The 16822-nt window shown below is 42.7% G+C and overlaps 1 protein-coding gene across 5 annotated transcripts in view; it reads left to right on the top strand.

Annotated features, from left to right (window-relative positions):
* The window catches only part of MTMR1 (myotubularin related protein 1), a 64782-nt gene that overhangs the window by 31057 nt on the left and 16903 nt on the right, over positions 1 to 16822 (top strand). For 3 of the 5 annotated variants that reach the window (XM_006087735.3, XM_006087730.3, XM_023753045.1), the window contains 8 exons: positions 839 to 933; positions 1301 to 1408; positions 3293 to 3394; positions 3701 to 3784; positions 4233 to 4382; positions 5427 to 5615; positions 14475 to 14660; positions 15106 to 15312. In XM_006087735.3, coding sequence (XP_006087797.1) covers positions 839 to 933; positions 1301 to 1408; positions 3293 to 3394; positions 3701 to 3784; positions 4233 to 4382; positions 5427 to 5615; positions 14475 to 14660; positions 15106 to 15312 — 1121 coding nt within the window. The remainder of the gene's footprint in view (positions 1 to 838; positions 934 to 1300; positions 1409 to 3292; positions 3395 to 3700; positions 3785 to 4232; positions 4383 to 5426; positions 5616 to 14474; positions 14661 to 15105; positions 15313 to 16822) is intronic. The other 2 variants (XM_023753044.1, XM_023753046.1) reach the window with 2 other exon arrangements.

Here is a 16822-nt window from a genome sequence, read left to right as displayed (position 1 = left end):
CCAGGGGCAGATGCTCAATGCAGGAGCTGCCCCCTGGTGGTCAGTGCGCTCCCACAGGGGGAACTCTGCTCAGCTAGTACGGCTGCCAGTACAGCAGTGGTGGTGGGAGCCTCTCCCGCCTCCTCAGCAGTGCTAAGGATGTCCGACTGCAGCTTAGGCCTGCTCCCCGCTGGCAAGTGGACATCCTCCAAGGGCTCCCGGGCTGCCAGAGTGATGTCTGACTGCCAGCTTAGGCCCAATTCCCCAGGGAGCGGGCCTAAACCAGCAGGTGGTCATCCCCCAAGGGGTCCCAGACTGCGAGAGGGCACAGGCCAGGCTGAGGAACCCCCCCGAGTGCACAAATTTTGTGCACCTGGCCTCTAGTATTAAATATGCTGATATTGATATTCTAAATATGAAAATAAAAGTCTATATGGAAGCTGATAAGGAATTTGAAGCAAATAATTATTTTTCCACTCCATTGATGTGGTTTGGTTTTTGTCATCTGTAAAGCAGTTGCTTTTAGGAGGTGCATTAGTGGCTAGTTTTTAGCTTTAGTTTTCATTAGCAGTAATTTATTAACTGGTAGCCCACTGTCTTCAGAGATTAATTAATATGTTTTGATATGATTAATTTATCACTCATAGAAAAAAGTTAACCACCTGGAAAAAATGACAAAATGTAGCTTATTATGAAGCTCTTCACTTAAAACCTCATTAAGTACCAAAATAGAATTTTGTTTGATAAAAAGGAATTTTATTAGAAGACTATCCATGTCTATTTAAATTAATAACAAATTTATAATTTATTGAAGCACAAGTCTATGGCAGTAGTTGCTACTTTGAGTTTTTCCTTTCAGTGAAAGATGTCATGTATATCTGCCCATTTATGGGAGCTGTGAGTGGAACGCTGACTGTGACGGACTTTAAGATGTACTTCAAAAATGTAGAGAGGGTGAGTTTTTAAAAGTGTGTTTTATTTTAAAAAACACTTCAGAAGCGAGTAAACAATAAAGAAGAAAGTAAGAAGTGCCCTGAAATCCCATTACCCTGAGAGAACCAGGTGAGTTTTAAGATGTGCACATTGACAACCAGATTTTGTATCTTGAGAAAAAAGCTGTTAAAGTAGCACTTATACCTGGAGGGGAAGTTTGTCATCTAAACATCTTCAGAAAACATGTTATAAATCAGACTTCAGTTTCTTAGCTTGGACAAAGAGGAAATGTGAAGTAAACAAATAAGTTTTAAGCCAGGGAAGACTTACAATATGAAAACTCTGTTGACTGACACTAATAAGCATTCATCTTAATTTGTAAACTCAGGACCCACATTTTATCCTGGATGTTCCCCTGGGAGTGATCAGCAGAGTTGAGAAGATTGGAGCACAGAGCCATGGGGACAATTCTTGTGGTATAGAGATAGTGTGCAAGGTATGGTACCAACACTAGTAAGACTGCAAGAGGCAGTCAGCTGGGAACTTTTTCTGACACAATTTTCCTGTTCTTTGGACAGTCATAGTAATTTGTACTGTTAGTAACTCAAGTGTTTTAGGACAGAAACCTCTTTAAATCTTGTATCAACCAATTCATACCATTGTGTAAGCCATTGAAGTAAACCTTTTCTTTCCTATTGAAGTATTCTAATTAGCATGGACCTGTAACCTACATGCTGATATTATTTCTTACATTTCAGAGAAATCAAGTGGAAAGCAGAGATCCATACTTTCCTAGTTTGTTGTTTTAAGACTAATCTTCAGAACAACGGATGGTCAAAGACTTCCTAAAGGGACAACAGTACAGTGACCACTGAGCAATGTGGGGCTTAGGGGCACCAACTGCCTGCACAGTCGAAAATCCCCATATAACTTTTTTAAAAATATGTTTTTATTGATTTTTAGAGAGAGAGGAAGGGAGAGGGAGAGAGAGATAGAAACATCAGGGATGAGAATCATCTATAGGCTGCTTTCTGCATGCCCCCTATTGGGAATGGAGCCTGCAACCCAGGCATGTGCCCTGCCTGGGAATCGAACCGTGACCTCCCGGTTCATAGGTTGATGCTCAATCACTGAGCCAGGCTGGCCGGACAGTAAGTCTCTCTTCACCCCTATTGCAGTCCTTGCAGGCTCCCACTGTTATCAATTTTCATAGATACCCTCTGCACATAAGATGTATGTATAATCTTTGAAAACATTCTGCCCTTTCCATTCCCCCTTAACAATGTATCTCGGAGCTCCTTGACATCAATACATAGCGAGCTGAGTCTCGTTTTTAACAGCACTCTAGTATTCCATTATATTCTATTCAGCTTCTATTGACAGACATTTAGGTTAGTTCCATCTTTTTGCTGTTGTTATACATATCACAATAATAACTTCCTCATTTCCAAATTACTCTACCTTAAATTTGTTTGTGGCCATAATTATTTTTTAATTTCAAATAATGTTAAAGAATAGTGATAGTTTTGTGTTTACCAGCAGTGGTTTTAGAAGGTTGGGGGACACTGCTCAAACCAGTCCTGGGAAGAAATTGCCCCATATGAGCCACCTCACAGGAATCGCTCCTCCCCACCTTCATTTGAGCTTTTGGACAGCAGCTTGCATGGTGGGGCATTTTAAGAAACTGATCTTAAGAAAGAGCATTATCGTTTTTGTAAGGAAGTCACTGAGGCGGTAGTCTCTCTGTGACAGAGTCCTTGCTCTGAGTTCTGGGAAGGAACCTCTGTTGCATTTCTGTTTTGTGGAGGGTTCAAGATCTGTAATTGATTCTTTCAATAGTTTAAAGCTCACCATTGATTGGGTGTCTCATATCTTTAGGAAGTAAATGCACAGGTCTTGATGTACTAACTTTATTCTTGATTCTATCTGAAGAGTTTTTTCCCCAACACATGCCCTCTGTTCCAGTTTCCTCACTTAATTTCCACACTGGGCTTGGCCTGTGTGGCTCAGTGGTTGAGTGTTGCCCCATGAACGAGGAGATCACAGTTTGATTCCCACTCAGGGCACATGCCCAGGTTTGGGGCTCAATCCCCAGTAGGAGGAATGCAGGAGGCAACCGATGGATGGTTTTCTCTCATCATTGATGTTTCTATCTCTCTCTCTCCCTCCCTCTCTCTGAAGTCAATAAAAACATATTTTTAAAAAAGGAAAAGAAATCTTGTTGGAGGTGTTTTTGTTAATTGCCTTTTGTTAGTTGGAGCAAGATAAAGTATAACATGAGAAATGATCAAAAATATTTTATTGATCTCTTATAGCATGGTTATGACTAATAGGTACCCAATACACATTGAATAAATGAGTTCTGCTAATTGTTTAACAGGATATGAGAAACTTGCGACTTGCTTATAAACAAGAAGAACAGAGTAAACTGGGAATATTTGAAAACCTCAATAAACATGCATTTCCTCTTTCCAATGGTCAGGTAGGTACACCAATATAAACCTTTTTGCATTCCTTTGTGAGGGTCCAAAATTTCATGCTTAATTATTCCTTTTTTCAGAGGTTGCCTTTATCTGTTTTCTCTCTGTTGGCAACTAATATTAGAATATTTAAAATTCAGCAGTTCTGTGTAATGATTAAGAAAGCTGCATATTTGGTGCTTCAACATTTACAAATTAAAAGAGGAATCTTAATACATTCAGCTTATAACTGAATGAAAAGCTTTAATATTGGGTATATGACATAGCAAAGAAATGCTGACATGTATTTTGTGTTTTTTTGTATCCAGACACTCTTTGCATTCAACTATAAAGAAAAATTTCCAATTAATGGATGGAAAGTTTATGATCCAGTAGCTGAATATAAAAGACAGGTAAAGTATGTTGCTTATCGAAACTAAAAATAATAGGTTGAGCATCTTTTTGTTTTCTAAAAGGTTAGAAATGTTGTGGTGATATGTATTACTTATTTTAGATATTGGTAAGAAATTTCTGTCTCTAAAGGAATTTCACGAGTATTTTTGAAGACAACACTATGCTCATTCTTTATAAAAACACTACAAGAAATGTATAGGACTGGGATTCTAGTATATAATTTTCATTTTTTTAGTATGTTTGGAAATTCTTATGCTTCATTAAATTTTTAAATGGGTAGGAAATGGGTCATATTAGATAAATATATATTTAAACTTTTAACTAGCACTGGACAAATTATAAACAGATTTTAGCACAAAATAGGAAATGGATATGGTTCATGCTTAGTACTTTTCAAAAGTATAAAAGTATGCTTTCCCCTCTTCTTTCTTCTCTAACACCCTACAGGGCTTACCAAATGAGAGTTGGAAAATATCCAAAGTAAACAGTAATTATGACCTCTGTGACACTTACCCTGCCATCATTGTTGTGCCAACTAATGTAAAAGATGATGACCTTGCAAAAGTAGCAGCCTTTCGAGCAAAAGGCAGAGTCCCTGTAAGTAATAAACATTGTCATTTAGGTATAAACATATTGTGTTAGATCTGATATGGGAAGAAAATAGAAAAAAATCTAGTGAACAAAATGAAAAGTAGAAAAATAAGCCTGAAAACCTGAACATATCTTTGATTCTCAGGAACTACCTAATTATGTAAACATTATGTTTGCTGACTGCCTCATATGACTTCACATTACTAAGTACAAGGGTAATTTCAGTTTAGCTCTCAAAATGTAGTACATATAACAAAAGACAGCAAGGATGAGTTAGCATGTTACTGCTTTAATGGTTTGTGTCTCTGGTTTCACCAACTCATCTCAGAGAAAGACACTTTCTTGGATGCTGAGTGCAAGGCTGCAGCTGCATGGGTGGGACACCATTATGAAAAGAAACATAGGAGCCAGCAGGGGATGGGTTTTTTAAATAGCTTTATTGAGGATTAATTGATATACAAAAACATGGCACATGTTTAATGTATAAAATGTGATGAGTTTGGACATATGCGTACCCCCATGATACTGTCACCACAACCCAGGAGGGAGTGAACATTTTTGAGCCTAGAGTTTGCAGTCTGGTACAATCCTGATTCTCTTGGCCACAGGAAGAAAAAAGGAGGTTTGGGGATATAGTTTTAGATTTTATGAGAGACTGTATATTCACTTTGTCCTTATCTGGCCACATATATCATTGTTGAGATACAAAGATGTTTTTTCAATTAGGAGACAAAATAAAACTAGTCGATCAAATAGGAATGGGGCTTGATGTTAGTAACCTTTTCACTTAGTTTCTGCTTTTCTTAGAATCATAGAAGTTTAGATGTGGAAGGGGATTTTTAGAGCTCATCTAGTCAGACTTTTTTCATCCTGACCCAAACATTGCATCTCATAGCCACTGTCATTGCTGTGATTGGCTTGACCCCTCCACTTTGAGGAAAATATACAGAAGAAGCTGTGCTTGAGAAGAGAACTTGTTTTTACTACATGGTATTTAGAGCACATACTGTTTTAGGAACTGTACTCATATTTGTTACTTACACACACTAGGTATTGTCATGGATTCATCCAGAAAGTCAGGCAACAATCACTCGGTGCAGCCAGCCACTTGTGGGTCCCAGTGATAAACGCTGCAAAGAAGATGAAAAATACTTGCAGACAATAATGGATGCTAATGCACAGTCTCACAAACTTATCATCTTCGATGCCCGACAAAACAGTGTCGCCGATACCAACAAGGTACAGTCTTGATGACATTGCAGAACCAGTAGGTCTTGTCTCATGTACTGTCTGTAAATTGTTATGCAGTTCAAATAGCCATTGACTTCCTCCCCACCTGAAGGTAGAATCTTTCCAAGTAGACCATAGCTATTCCTCCCTGGGATATAGCCTGTGTATGTCTCATGTGAGTTGGGATCTTGTCTCTCTTATTGTTCCTCCACAATCCTGTCTGCTGAATTAATTAAGCAAAGACCCAGAAAGAGAATTATCACCAAAAGAAACAAGTAAGTACCTTAATGAAATGATCGTGAGGCCCTTCGAAGTCCTTTAACCTGTGAAATATGGTGATTGCTTGACTAATTCACATCTGGTCTGAAGGTCTGTTAGAATGGAGTCAAATATGTGAAACTAGGGAAATATAAATGTTTCCATAAATCACATGGAGCAGTAGCATCTGCAGACCACTCCATTTGATTCTCAGTAGCTGAAGGGGACAGGACCCTTCAAACCTAGCAATAGCTATGACATCAAGCCTCCAATACCCACTATCCAAATAGAAAAGGCTCTGAACTGAGTCATTTCTACTTCCCATGATTGACTTTCCAGCAATGTGTTACTACAGGTAGGTATTTGGCAGTCAGAGGGCTTGGCCCTTTCCACAAGTAATTTCATGTATCAGGAAGGTGGTGACAGCCCTTACCATCTCATGTCATTTGGGCAACAAAAATGTAATAAGCACCTACTAGGAGGATATACCACAACAGACCAGGTGAGGTGCTATTTACAGGTATCAACTCAGTGTGCTGGGGGAGCCAGGAGAGGGACTGGCCAGGCCTGCTTGTGAAGCTGGGTAAGGCTTCACGAAGGAGGCACCATTTGAGCTGACTTTGGATGGTTAGCAGGAGGAGACAAGCAGGGCATTCTAGAGAGCACATGTACCTACTCAACAGTGTGCCAGAGCATGTCATTCACAAGAGTGGCAAGAAGGAAGATGTCTGAGAGCATGGTCATGATCCCTCATGTTCTCCTCAGCAGTGCTTAGGGAGGTCTTTGTTTCTCTGGGCAACTTGAACCTCTTATTTCCTCAGTGATTATTTAGTTGACCACAATCTCCAAAAAACCACCTTCCCATCTCCCCCCATCTCACTCTTGAGAGAAGCCATTACCTTCTTCTTCAAGGAGCAAATGAGCCATCCATTTTCCTTCAGTGCTTGAGTGCCTGCTATGGGCCAGGCATTTGCTAGCTATTGGGAGAGACACATACTGAACAGGTAGTCGCAGCAACTGCCACATGGTTATCCTCTGAGGTATGGAGGAACCTGAAATATGCTCTGAGAGAGCATAGAAAGAAACTGGTTATTTGCTATATGACTTCATCTTTCTGCACCATGATTGCCTCATCTCTAAAGTGGCAGTGACAGTAAACCTACTTCCTGGAGTGGATGTGAGACTACTGTAAAGGGCCTAGGACACTACCCTGTGAGAAAGCATTTGGTTCAAGTTAGCTGTCATTGTTACTGACCTCAGAGTGTACTGCTCCATTCTCTTGACTTTTATGACATTCACCCCCTGGATTTCTCTGTCTCCAACCTGGCTGGCTTGGTCTCCTTCACTGGTTCCTCTTTCTTTCCCAACCTGCAAATGGCAATGCTCCTCAAACTCAATCTGGGATCCTCTTTTCAACTTTGTGCACTCTCCTCCTATGCCATGAATTTAAACACTCTATATGCTGAGTTTCACACCCAAGTTTCTATCCCACCCTCATTCCTCCTGAGGTCTAGACAAAATTTCCATCTGTTGTCTAGTTGCCATCTCCACTTGGCTGTCTCCCAGATAACAGCTTCAGCAACTTCAGAGGCAGGGTGTAAGAACCCTTGGCTTGGCAATCACTTACACCTGAGTTTTTCTTCAGGTTCTGCCACTTGATGCTATGTAGAGCCCTGAGCCATTTACCTCACCTCTTCATAAGCCTCAGGTTCCTCTTCTATGAAATAGGAGATAACAGTGCCTTGTGTAGAGGGCTGTGTAAGGATTAAAATTAAGTGAGAAGAATGCACGTAAGGGACTCAGCACCGTGCTGGGTACATCCTCAGAACTCAGTACATGACGTTGATAAGCTCACTGTCTCAGGTGTCTGGCCTGGGGAGTGATGGGTGGCGTCAGCTACTGAGATGGGAAAGACTGGAAGAGGAACAGGGTGGGGATGGAGATGAGCAGTACATGAGTTTCGTGAGGCAGCTGTACAAATTACCACACACTTGGCATCTTAACACATATTTATTCCCTCATGGTTTTGGAGGCCAGAAATCTGAAATCTGGCAGGGTTGTGCTCCCTTAAAAGGGCTTCACGGGAGAATCTTTCCTTGCCTCTTGCAGATCCTGCTGGCTATTCTGTACATGTAGCCACAGCACACCAATTTCTGCCTCTGTGTCTTCACATGGCCTTCTCCCCTGTGTCTGTGTCCTCTCCTTTCTTCTAAGGATACTTGTGGTGACATTACAGCCCACCCAAGATAATCCATGATTTCTCCTCATCCCAAGATCCTTAACTTAATCACATCTGCAAATACCTCTTTTTCCAAAAAAAGGTCATGCTCACAGTTGCCAGGGATTTGATGTGGATATCTTAGTCAGTTTCTCTTGCTACCCACATCTGGTGGATCACTAACCCTTGTCAGTCTTTCTATGTCTCTGCATACTTCCCGTCACTGCTGTAATACTATCCCAAAGTTATAAAACACAAGATGAAAGCTATATTCACAGAGGCGATCTTCTAAACATCCAACAGAGCAAGAGAAGTTCATTGTGTTTCACCCAATGTGGAAGAGATAGAAGCAGGACACCATGGAAGAGGGTGTTTCAGCTCTGGCTGATATAACAAAACACTGCAGACTGGGTGGCTTATCTATATATATAAAAGCCTAAGCTACTGAATGACCGGTTGACTGGTCACTATGACCACCAGGAGACAGATACTTAACACATAGGATCGGGCTCCCTCCTATCTGGATTGGGCCTGCAGGGATCAGGCTCCTTCCTGTCTGGATCGGGCCTGTGGGGATCGGGCCGAAACCAGCTATCTGACATCCCCAAGGGGTCCCAGATTGCAAGAGGGTGCAGGCCAGGCCAAGGGACCCCACCCGTGCATGAATCCATGCACCAGGCCTCTAGTAAACAATAAACACTTCTCACAATTCTGGAGGCTGGAATTCCAAAATCAGGGTGCCAGCAGATCCCATGTATGGTGAAAACCTATTTCCTGGCTTCTAGATAACCACCTTCTTGCTGTGTCCTCACACATCTAAACAGAAAGAGGCCAGCTCTCTGGTGTCTCCTATAAGGGTTCTACCCTCATCACCTAATCCCCTCCCAAAGACCCCAACTCCTAATACCATCACTTTGGGGGGTAGGATTTCAACATATGAATTTTTCAGGGACAGAATCATGCAGTCCATAATGAGTAGTGTGGATTTCTGAGTCTGGGGACATGGGAATACTGCCCTGGCAGTTTATCCCTTTGGCCTTTAGGAGTTGCCTGCCCTCTCTGAGGCTTCAGTGTTCTCTCCTGGGAGCCCTCCCTGCTACTGAGGATTGGCATGCTGATGGGCGGAGAGTGCTGCACACCTTCAACAAGCACTGAACAGCTGTTTGAAATCAAGGAAATCTGAGGACATCCTTCAGCTGGCTGCTGGTATTCAGGTTTCCTTTTCCCAAGAGTGTTGGGATGGCCCTATCTCCGCTGCTATCAGCTTATTCTTGCAAACTTGGGGGCTGGTCTGTAACAGTGCCCCAGTGTCACTAGCTCCTCTTCAGAGCCCTGCTTGCCCCCATAGAAAGAGGTCTGGCCAGCAAGTTCTTGTCTTCCAGAACTCTCTGAAACTCCCTGTTCCAGCTGGGACACTTCTCACCCTCCTTCCCCTTCTTCTGTCTCAAGACCTCCAGCTGTCTCTTCTGTGTGTCCTGGCTTAGAGTGGGTAATCACACTCTTTCTCTTTTATAACCCCATTTTCTTTTTTTAATTTTAAATATATTTTTATTGATTTCAGACAGGAAGGGAGAAGGAGAGATAGAAACATCAATGATGAGAGAGAATCATTGATCAGCTGCCTCCTGCACACCCCCAACTGGGGATTGAGCCCACAACCCGGGCATGTGCCTTTGACCTGGGACCCTTCAGTCTGCTGGCCAACGCTCTATCCGCAGAGCCAAACCCGCTAGGGCTACAACCCCATTTTCTGATTGTCATTTGCCTCATTTGGATCTTTAGTAATTAGCTTCCAGGCAACAAACTGCCTTGCTATACATTCTCCTGTTTAAACCCAGCTTTTGGCATGAGCTCCGTGATGACATGTTTGATAAGCACGAGGCCCCGCCCAACCCCTCCTAGAGCCTCTTCCTCAGCACTATCTCAGGGAAGGGCTCCGCCTGGCACATGGCTTCGGACATGGTAGGTGCTGGTGAGGTAATACTATATCAGTGCTCGACTGACTTTGGGGGATGATGGACAGGCACCAAGCTTTGCATGGATTAGCTTTAAGATAATTTATTTTATTTTATTAATTTACTTAGCAGTTAATCCCCACAGTGACCCTTTGAGATTTTTACAAGTGAGAAAGCTGAGGTGGCATTTGGGTGGTAGAACTGGGATTATAAACCCACTCTCCCTGCCACCCAGGCCTGTGCCTTTAACCACTACACTGTGCTGTTCCTACCTTAGCCAGCAGCGTCTTCAGCAGGTGCTAAGGTTTATATTTTTTTATGAAAAACATAATTATGCCACGGAAAGCAGGACTGGACTCTAAACTGCTTTGTCCATAGTTGGTGTTCAAAAAGTGTTTTAATGATGTTTAGGTGTTTCATATAATTCTGTAGAATAACTTGGAGTATAAGCTGGCATCCAAATATACAAAAATTATGTTGTTTTCCTGTCAGTCATGTTTGCCACGTACAGACTTTATCAGATATTCAGCAACTGTTCCTACATCCAGGAGACCGGGATTTCAGCCTCACGCACAGCCTCTGGTCTTCCCCAGAGCAGCTTTCCTTCTGAATTCTCAGATGCAAACTGCCCTCTCAGACCTTAGCCTCTTGTGCCAGTGCTTACAGGCTGCTCCACAGCTGGTCCTCAATGCATGGACCCCCAGACCCTGCACTTCCTCCTGTTTCTCTCAGCTCTGGGACTATCCACGTGACCCTGCCCAGCCTGGGCTCCTTAGGTTGTCTGGTCCAATGTCTCCTGGTCAGCATCTTGGCGCATTAGCCCTTCAGCACTCCTGCCTGACTCAGTTCACTTCTCCTGCCTGCCTTTCTTATGCCCACAATCTGGGCTGCTGAGTGTTCCAGGAGGATAAGAGGCTCACAATGTGCAGGTTGGAGCCACTCCAGATTTATACTCTCCAGACTGGGCCCTCATCGCTGCTGGAAAGTTTTTCCCCCCTCAGTCACCCAATAGACTCCCCAGGAGTTGTTTCAGCCTCTTCATGACTCTTGTCTAATGACTTTTGTATGACCCTGCTCTATTCCATTCATCCTCAACAGCTGACCTTCCTTCTCCACAGAGGGTAAACCCATCCTCAGACAGGAACTCCCACTGCTCCTGCCACCACACATGGAAACTAGCTTGCATTGCTGTCTGTGGCAGCCTCTTGCCTCCTATTATTGTGGAAGGGGCGGCCGCCTTCTTGTGCCCTGCCATTAGCTCCCAACCTCTCCACCTGCTCAATCATCCCTTTTCTTGCTCTGGGATCTTTGACCTTTCCCTTCCACTGACTCCTTCCCATGGAGTCATTTCCATCTACATAGATACGCCCTCCCTGGATTCATCATCACTGTCTCTTTCCAGCTAGCTCCTCCTGCCCTTTACAAGACTTCTTAGAGGAGCTGCCTCCTTGATACCCCTCAGTGCTCACTGCCACTCACTCACCCCTTAAGCTATGTGAAACTAGCTCCCATCCCCATCTCTACCCCGGCTGTTCTTGGTAAAGTCCCCAAGTGTTTTCTTTTCACAAAATCCAATGTGTTTTTTTTTTTTAGTTCTTTTTCTTGTTTTCGTGAGCTTTTGACATGGTTAAGTACTTTCTCCTTTTCAAAATACTTCTCCCCTTTTTCTTTTTTCCCTTCAATCTCTGGCTGATCTTCTCTTGCTTTATATTCCTTAAATGTTGGCCTTCTTCAAGTTCCTGGTCTTTACTTGTCTCCTCACATTACATGCTGTCCTTGAGCACCATGTGCCAGACCTTTGTCCTCCAATATCATCCAAATGTCCTCGACTTCATATTGATATGCACAGCTCAGTCCTCTCTTCTGAGCTTCAGACCTGTGTATCCCGCACCCTGCAGGCCTCTCCACTTGAATTCCCCCAGGCATTTTGTATTCTCTATACTCAAAGCCAAACACTGTTTCTTCTCTAATAGTGTATCCCAGTAAATAATACCACCATCTCTCAGGTTACCCAGTCCAGAATTTTAAGCATCAGTGTCACCTCCTGTGCTCCCCAGTTCCATTGCCCCAATCAGCCACCATGCCCTGCCTCTTAAATATCTCAAAGCAGGTGCATGTCTCTGCCCTGGTGCCTCCATCATGATTCCTTCAGCCGGGTGACCGCCTGTCTCTGAACTGGTCCACCTGCACAAAGTCCCCCCTTCTCCAGTCACTTCTGTCCCTATGTAGCCAGTGCTGATTCTACAGTAAAAGTCTGATTCAGGACCTGACCACTCTGGCCTCTTCTCTTCCTGCTCTCACAACTGCCCTAGTGTTCTCTGCTGAACTTCTTGCTTGCCTCTCAGGAAACCACATCTTCACCCATCTCTGGTCATGTAAACATGATTGGCCCCTCTACCTTGAGTGTTTTTGACCTTCCTCCCCACAGCAAAGCTTTCCTAACTTGTATAGACATCTCTTCTGCCCACCCTGGCAGCCTCACGCTCTTCTACAGGAAAGGACTTGCCCCCTGTTCTTTACGTGCCCTTCTCCTCACCTGATTACCCCACTAAATGTTGAAGACCTTAAGGATTATAGTCTACACTTGTTCATAATTGTTGCTCCAGTATTTAACTCAGGGTTGAGCATTAGTACCCACTAGGCAAATGGTTGGAGACTAAATGATGAGTGTGGTCTTTGAGTTGACAGATGCATTTATTGCTTTTATTAATATAAAATTCACATAACATAAAATTTGCCATTTAACCATTCCAAAGTTTTACAGTTCAGTGACTTCCAGTATATTCACAATGTTCTGCAAGAATTACCACCATCTAATTCTAGAATGCTTTCATAGCCCTAAATGGGAACCCTGTGCTCATTGGCAGTCACTGCCCATTCTCTCCCCTCCCCCCTCAACCCCTAGCAACCACTAATTTACTTGCTGTATAGATTTCCTTGTTCTGGACATTGCATATTAGCAGGGTCATACAATATGTGGTCTTTCACGCCTGGCATCTTTAACTTAGAATATAATGTTTTCAAGATTCATTCATGTTGTAGCATGGAACAGTACTTAATTGCTCTGTATAGCTGAAAAATATTCCACTACATAGTTAGACAACAGTTTGTTTATTCCTTCATCCATTGATGGGCATTTGGGTTGTTTTCACCTTTGGCTGTTGTGAATGTGTGTACAAGTTTTTGTTTGAATACCTGTTTTCAATTCCGTGGGCCTGGGATTGCTGTGTCATATGGTGATTCCATATTTAACTTTTTGAGGAACCACCAACATTTTCTCCCACAAACTATGCAATTTTAATTCCCACCAGCAATGTATTAGGGTTTCAACTTCTCTACATTCTCATCACAGATGTGTTTTAAATGTTGATCTCTACAAAATATAAGCTAGATCATATTTTGTTATGAGATTACCAAGGGGTGAACCATATTCCCCTTTTTGTTACAATTTTAGTTTACTAAAATTGCTTAAATAAATATCATTGTAAGGGATTTACAAATGATTTTATTATTTTTATTAATTTTGTGGTTGTATAACTTTTTGTGTTCAGACAGATGGCATTAACAGAACTTTTTAAGCCTAAATTGCCTTGAGTAAGATCCATTTCTTAATGATTTAAAAACTGACAATGGGTGATGGAGGATTATTTTGGGTGAATTGTATCTCCATTAAAAAAAAAAGTCAAAGTCCTAACCCCTGGTACCTGTGAATGTGGCCTTATTTCAAAAGAGGGTCTTTGCAAATGTAATAAAGTTATGATGAGGTCATTTTGGGTTAGGGTGATTCCTGATCCAATCTGACTGGTGTCCTTAAGAGAAGGGACACAGACACAGGAAAAGGACTTGTGATGATGAGGCAAAGATTGGAGTAATGTGTCTATAAAATAAGAATACCTGGGACCGCCAGAAGCTGGAAGAAGCAAAGAAGGATCCTCCTCAAGAGTGTTCTGAGGGAGCATGGCCCTGCTAATATCTTGATTTTGGACTTCCCACCTCCAGCACTGTGAGAGAAGTCACTTCTATTGTTTTAAGGCACTCGGTTTGTGGTGCTTTGTTCCAGTGGCCACAGGAAACTCATATGAAAGATGTAGGAAGTTTATAATAAACAGATGAGTTTGTTGCTTCTTTAAATGGTCTCTATTTGGGCCAAACCGGTTTGGCTCAGTGAATAATAGAGCATCGGCCTGCGGACTGAAAGGTCCCAGGTTCGATTCCGGTCGAGGGCATGTACCTTGGTTGCGGGCACATCCCCAGTAGGAGATGTGCAGGAGGCGGCTGGTCGATGTTCCTCTCTCATCGATGTTTCTAACACTCTATCCCTCTCCCTTTCTCTCTGTAAAAAATCAATAAAATATATTAAATGGTCTCTATTTGGTAATACTAGAGAGGACAACAGTTAACTCAGATGAAGTGATGTCTTTCTTTTGTCTTTCACAGGCAAAGGGTGGAGGATATGAAAGTGAAAGTGCTTACCCAAATGCAGAACTTGTCTTCTTGGAGATCCACAACATTCATGTGATGAGAGAGTCACTACGTAAATTAAAGGAGATTGCCTACCCTTCGATTGATGAAACACGGTGGCTATCCAACGTGGATGGGACACATTGGCTGGAGTATATCAGGGTAAAGAGGGCCAGTCCCTTACATGCTTTCTGGATAAGATTTCTCTGTGTTGGTGCTATAAATCTGTATCCAAGTGGTTTCTCAACATTTCAAATTAGCACATATTTGCTGTGTGCTTGCGCTTCCTTAGTTTCTATGGGAAGCATCCAGACTTTGGTCTTCTTTGGGGGGCTTCTGTGATATAATAAAAAGAGATAGTGCTTGCCTTACGTCAGGTCTTTTAAGTACATTTCGGCTGTTATAGTAAAGGACCCTAGTTACTGCTATAGTTTTTCTTAGTATAAATTTCCCCCTCCCATGATACTACTAATGTTTTCTAGTGATTTTCACTTCCTTGCATTCTTGTTTGGCTTATTGATCTGAACTTCCTGTGTTCTCCCCAGAATTATTTTTGTTATAACAGAAATTATATGTTGCTTGGTCTAATGTGCCTTCTTTTCTGAAGATGCTTCTTGCCGGGGCAGTGAGAATTGCTGATAAAATAGAATCTGGGAAAACCTCAGTGGTGGTGCATTGCAGCGATGGTTGGGACAGAACAGCCCAGCTGACATCTCTGGCTATGCTGATGCTGGACAGTTATTACCGCACCATTAAAGGATTTGAGATTCTCATAGAAAAGGAGTGGATAAGTTTTGGACATAGGTTTGCACTGGTAAGTTGAGATAGGTTCATGCTTCAACTGTTTTGCTCCATTATTTGCATGTGTGTATCGCAGAACATATGCGCACACACATGTACATGTGCACAGGCTTTCTGCTCTGTATCATACCTGAATTGCCATAATATAATACTGTGGACCCTCAGCATTGTATATTCCTGGTAGGGCATTCTTTTTTTTTTTTTTTAATGTAGGTATGACCTTCCTTCCTTCCTTCCTTCCTTTCTCCCTCCCTCCCTCCCTCCCTCCCTCCCTTCCTCCTTTCTTTCCTTCCTTCCTTCCTTTCTCCTCACCCAAGGATATTTTCCTTTGGATTTTTAGAGAGAGTGAAAGGGAGGGGGAAAGACAGAGAGAGAAAGAGACAGAGAGAGAAACATCCATGTGAGAGAGACACATCGATTGGTTGCCTCGCATACACACTCTGACTGGGGCCAGGGATTGAGCCTGCAACTGAGGTATGTGCCCTTGACTGGGAATTGAACCTGCAATCCTTCAGTCCGTGAGCCGACACTCTATCCACTGAGCAAAACTGGCTAGGGCAGTATGGCTTTTTAAAATAAAAGTTGAGCCTGGCCAGCATGGCTTAGTGGTTGAGCATCAGGCTATGAACCAGGAGGTCATGGTTTGATTCCCAGTCAGGGCACATGCCCGGGTTGGGGGCTGATCCCCAGTGTGGGGCATGCAGGAGGCAGCCGATCAATGATTCTCTCTCATCATTGATGTTTCTATCTCTCTTCTCCCTTCCTCTCTGAAATCAATAAAAATATATTTAAAAAATAAATAAATAAAATAAAAGTTGAGGTAAAACTCATATAACATAGAGTTAACCATTTACTGTGTAGAGTTCAGGTCCTGGCCACTCCCCAGCGTGAATACCTCAGAGTCTTCCTATGTCCTATGGGATTTTGGGCAAACTCCTCAGTGCAGCATTCAAGGCACTTGGTCATCTGACCTTAGTCCATCTTTCCAGCCTCATTTTGTCTCCCTTGCTGTGCTTCATCCTCTGAGCCTCAGTTGTGCCCAGCTAATAATGGCACCCTGGTGCCCCCATTGCTTCTGATATATTGTCTCCCTGGCCAGCCAGGTAGCAGACATCTTCCTGTCCTCCAAGGTTTATCTCAAATGTGACCTCCTCCATGACTGACTTGTATGACTTTCCCTCCTCATTCCCTCATCTACCCCATATTAAGATGGCCACTTGCTCCTTTGTGGCCCTTGGAACACTTTATTGCCCTTGTTATTTATAGGTCTTTCTCCTATGACCAGACCATAAATGAATTAATCATCAAGCATGGGTACTCTGTCTCATTTGTCTTTGTACCCCAGATGCCTAACCAAGGTCCTGGACTCTACTAGACACCATGAAAATGCCTGAAATCCTGAGGGCCAGGCAAGATGTGTTACAGATACCATAGGAGTTCAGTGAATGTCTATTAAAAGAAAGAATCTCACTTTTGATCTGACTTATTTTCAATGGTTTTTATCAGTCCTATTTATGTGATTG

The sequence above is a fragment of the Myotis lucifugus genome, unplaced genomic scaffold (assembly GCF_000147115.1).
Source record: "Myotis lucifugus unplaced genomic scaffold, Myoluc2.0 scaffold_40, whole genome shotgun sequence".
Lineage (NCBI taxonomy): Eukaryota > Metazoa > Chordata > Mammalia > Chiroptera > Vespertilionidae > Myotis > Myotis lucifugus.
Note: the sequence above shows the minus strand (reverse complement) of the source record. Positions and strands in the feature narration are given on the sequence as shown.